The 4626-nt window shown below is 41.0% G+C and overlaps 1 protein-coding gene across 1 annotated transcript in view; it reads left to right on the top strand.

The window, feature by feature from the left end:
- The window catches only part of LOC128250248 (protocadherin Fat 4-like), an 85450-nt gene extending 81353 nt beyond the window's left edge, over positions 1-4097 (top strand). Inside the window, exon 31 of the mRNA XM_089338387.1 lies at positions 2422-4097. Within this exon, the coding sequence (XP_089194513.1) occupies positions 2422-2483 (62 nt within the window). The 3' untranslated portion in view covers positions 2484-4097. The remainder of the gene's footprint in view (positions 1-2421) is intronic.
- The last annotated feature ends 529 nt before the right edge of the window (positions 4098-4626 follow it).

The raw sequence follows: 4626 nt of genomic DNA, 5'->3' as shown, positions 1-4626 counted from the left end.
CTTCGACCCAATTTCTCACCTCGCTTTTTAAATCCCACCTTCTAATGATGCTCCTCCTTTCTCCTTAGTTTAACCAATATCACACACTCACTGAGAAATGCACACACGCAAAATACTTTCCTTTTTAATGTTTTATTTCAATTTCTTTTTCTTCCCGTTTTCTTTATCTGTTTGGTTGTTCTCATTTAGGATTAGTTGAACATGTGAACAGGAAAAAAAATGACTAAACAATTGTCCATATGCCAAGAACCAGAAAACCGTTATTCGCTGTCTAATGGCATTACATTGAGTCACAGATGGTTGTTGAGTCAACGGATTATTAATGAATCATCCTAAACCATTTGAAAATGAGTGAAGGAGGGGGGGGGGAGTCGATGATTCATTTTTACTCAATCACCAACTGCATGTTCGGTGTCCCCAACCAAAAGACTTTAAAACATTATCACTCGCTCTGTCCCCTAAATTGTAAATATCTCCCATAAAGATGATGGTTTAATTGCGCGATTATGAAGCTATATGGTTGCGTGACCAGGGGATAAATTGAGAAAGACACTTTCTAGTATAGAAGCTGGCGGTTCGTATCATGATAGAGTCACTATGTTGTCTGTAACCAACAAACATAACTTTCACCTGGATCAGTCCAGCATGGTAATAATTCGCTAAGGAAGCGAGCTGGTAGAATCATTAGCTGATCGGACATAACACTTGGCAGCTATTTCTTCCGGCTCGTTACATTCTGAGTTCAAATCTCGCCGTGGACATTTTTTTTTTTTTTTTTTTGCCTGTCATTCCTTCGCGATCGATAAAATGAAGTACCAGTCAAGTACTGAGATAGATGTAATCGACTTTCCCCCCACCCCTCTAAATTGCAGGGCTTGAACTCTAAAACGTACCGGCGTCTTATTTACTGGTAATGTTATGATCTCGGTCACTGACACGCCTTGGAAACCGAGTAACCAACTTTGTGATTCCTGGGATTCGAAAAAATATTCGCCTTTCAAAATAGTGATACCCTCTTAAGTAGACAATTCGTATCGAGTTAAAGGAAGTGCGTGGAGGCGCAATGGCCCAGTGGTTAGGGCAGCGGACTCGCGGTCATAGGATCGCGGTTTCGATTCCCAGACCGGGCGTTGTGAGTGTTTATTGAGCACCTAAAAGCTCCACGAGGCTCCGGCAGGGGATGGTGGCGAACCCTGCTGTACTTTTTCACCACAACTTTCTCTCACTCTTACTTCCTGTTTCTGTTGTGCCTGTAATTCAAAGGGTCAGCCTTGTCACATTGTGTCATGCTGAATATCCCCGAGAACTACGTTAAGGGTACACGTGTCTGTGGAGTGCTCAGCCACTTGCACGTTAATTTCACGAGCAGGCTGTTCCGTTGATCGGATCAACTGGAACCCTCGACGTCGTAAGCGACGGAGTGCCAACAAACAAAATGAACTGCAATGCGTCTGGCTACGAACTTAACTTCTACATGGCTCAGTCAACCTAGATGTAAACCCACTGTACTACTCAGCGAAAGCATCTATCCGAAAGTTGATTGTTTCTGCTGTAGTTACCATCGGCACTGCGTCACATATGTGATCGAAATATTGGTTTCAAATTTTGGCAGGAGAGGGAAGGAGATAGTCAATTACATCGACCCAGCACTCAACCGGTGCATATTTTATCGACCCCGAAAAGATGAAGGGCAAAGTCGACCTCGGCGGAACTTGAACGCAGAACGTAAAGACATGAAATACCGCTAAGCATCTTGCCCGGCGTGTTAACGTTTCTTATTTCTTTATTGCCCACAAGGGGCTAAACATAGACGGGACAAACAAGGACAGACAAAGGGATTAAGTCGATTACATCAACCCCAGTGCGTAACTAGTACTTAATTTTATCGACCCTAAATGGATGAAAGGCAGAGTCGACCTCGGCGGGATTTGAACTCAGAACGTAACGGCAGACGAAATATCGCTAAGCATTTCGCCCGGCGTGCTAACGTTTCTGCCAGCTCGCCGCCTTATATGTGGTCGAAATATTGAGTTTTAATTTGCGGTCAATATATTCAAAAATTACGATACCATTGTATTCTGTTCTTTGACTGGCCAACACTCTTGATTACACTAAGCCCACGTGGCTGAAATAGATACAACAAGTCAGGCCAGAATGGAGGAAGTAAGCCGCCATTTGATTAAAAAGAGATGATGAGCAATGGCGAGAAGAATATTGAGCGATGTCTAGCAACCGGTTGATGTAGCAAGGGAGGCCTCATCTTAGTGACGGGGGAAGATAGTGCGCAATGATCTTCTGAATCATGGAGTAACATACTTTATAATAAATAATGATTTAAGTAATGGTTTTTATTAGTTACAAAAGAAAAAATGGTGACTTCTTAAAGTAAAAACTCTTCTTGTTTTATCTAATATATTTCAGTGACTGGCAAGTTATACGAATATAATAAAAAGACCCAGGAAAGACGTTGGGTTACAAAGTGACCTAATGAAGAAGAAAATATTGGAAAAAAAGAAAGAAAAAGAAAGCAGTTAGGAGAAGAGGAAGAAAACATGGCATAAAGTTGACACTGACATTATAAAGAGATGGAAGCACATACACAACACTGCTATGTACGCGTGCACACATACACACATATGTGGATTGTACCAATCGATTAGATTAATAGTTATACCTTTATATACCAGCAGTCAATCGAGGTGTATAAATATATCTATACAGGCAGATATACCAGGGTTGATCAATAAGTATCCGGACTGTTGCCATAATTACGAAGCTAAAGCATGCAGAGTAAAGCTGCTTGGGACAGTTTGACTTTGATCTCTGCTGTGCATGCGCACTAAGTTTTAACGTTCTAGCTTACTTCTACTGTTTATTGCAGTGGTTGGAAGGAACGTGTGTAGCGTGTGATCGTCGCAGTGACCATGACAGAGAAAGTTGAGCAGAGAATCTGCATCAAATTTTGCCAAAAGCTTAGCGATACCTGCTCAGAGGCCCACGCAAAGTTTTCGAAAAGTTTTCATCGTTCTCGACACAATCAAGGAAATCTTGTGCCACTGAGACTTGGCATATATGCGTCTCATGCACAAGTCTTCAGTGATAATAGACTGAAGTGAACCGTAACTAATCTGCGCATCCTCTAATAACTCGCGGATAGTGACGATTTTCTGTGATGTTTTTCTCAGTTCAGCTGGCTGCGGGTCTCCCGGGACGTTCGTCAATATCGACATTTTTTCGGCCATCTTGGAAAGGTCTGAACTATCCATACACTTGTGCGCGGCTCATACACTGCACTCCATGCGCTTTCTGCAACTTTGCGTAGACTTCTGAGCACGTATCGCCATGACAACGTTCTCTGTCATGGTCAATGCAACGATCATGCGTTCCTTCCAACCACTACTGTAAACAGCAGAAGTGAGATAAAACGTTAAATCTTAGTGCGCACGCACAGCAGAGTTCAAGGTCAAATTGTGCCAAGCGTCTTTACTTTGCGTGCTTTAGCTTCGTTACTATGACAACAATCTGGATTCTTATTGATCAGCCCTCGTACATGCATACATAATGCACACATGTTAATACGAGCACACGCACACATGCACAGAAACCAATGCACTAAAGAGCCATGTTAACAGAGAGAACAAGTACAGGTTCATGCACTTACATATATGTACACACTAACGTCTCCACATATTTACAAACCCCCAGGAACAGTCTGAACTCAGAATCCCTTCACTTTGTTAGTGACTGACTTAAACTCCAGAAAAAAGAACTTAAACAAACCAAAGAGAAAGCACACACACACACACACAAACACACACACACATACATACATACATACACATATGTATGTTTATGTTTGTATTTATGCATGGAAGTATGTATGTACGTATGTTTGTATGCAGCAATATGTACGGAGTGGCAGAGTCGTGAGATCGTGAGAAAAGTGTGTAATATTCGTTCTGGCTTTATACATTTCTGAGTTCAAATCCCACCGAGGTCAGCTTTGATTGTCATACTTTCGCGAGCGATAAAATAGTTAATGGAATCGGTCGAATCGATTAATCTCCCCACAACAATTAATTTGCTTTATGCCCAACGCTCTCTACGATTTCAGATGAAGAACTCTTGAAAGATCAAAGCAATATTTCAGACAAATAAAATGTTTACACTGCACAAAGAAGTATTATAAGTATAAATATTTAAAAAAAGAAAAACCACTCACCTTAGGAATATTAAAAAAACTGTGTGTGGGCATCTACTAAATATTTCATTCCTGAACATCGGATAGGCACACATATATTTGATATTTATTTTCTTGAGAACTCTGTTCGCTCAATACCTTTAATACTTTTTTAATCAGTAGCCCTAATCTATCTATCTATCTAACTAGCTAGCTAGCTAATTATCTATCTATCTGGGTGTGTGGGTGTGTGCGTGTGCGTTTGTGTGTGTATGTGTGTGTGTGTGTGTGTGTGTGTGTGTGTATGTGTGTGCGTGTGTGTGTGTGTGTGTGTATTCCAACTTCATTCCATCAATCCTTTTCTCACAACAATACAGCGAACTTCAACTTATACTTAACACTGTATTAGAATCTATATTTAAGTCTTATTCTAAAATGTTAGCCGT

This window comes from Octopus bimaculoides, chromosome 20 (genome assembly GCF_046866305.1).
Source record: "Octopus bimaculoides isolate indiv1 chromosome 20, ASM4686630v1, whole genome shotgun sequence".
NCBI lineage: Eukaryota > Metazoa > Mollusca > Cephalopoda > Octopoda > Octopodidae > Octopus > Octopus bimaculoides.
Note: the sequence above shows the minus strand (reverse complement) of the source record. Positions and strands in the feature narration are given on the sequence as shown.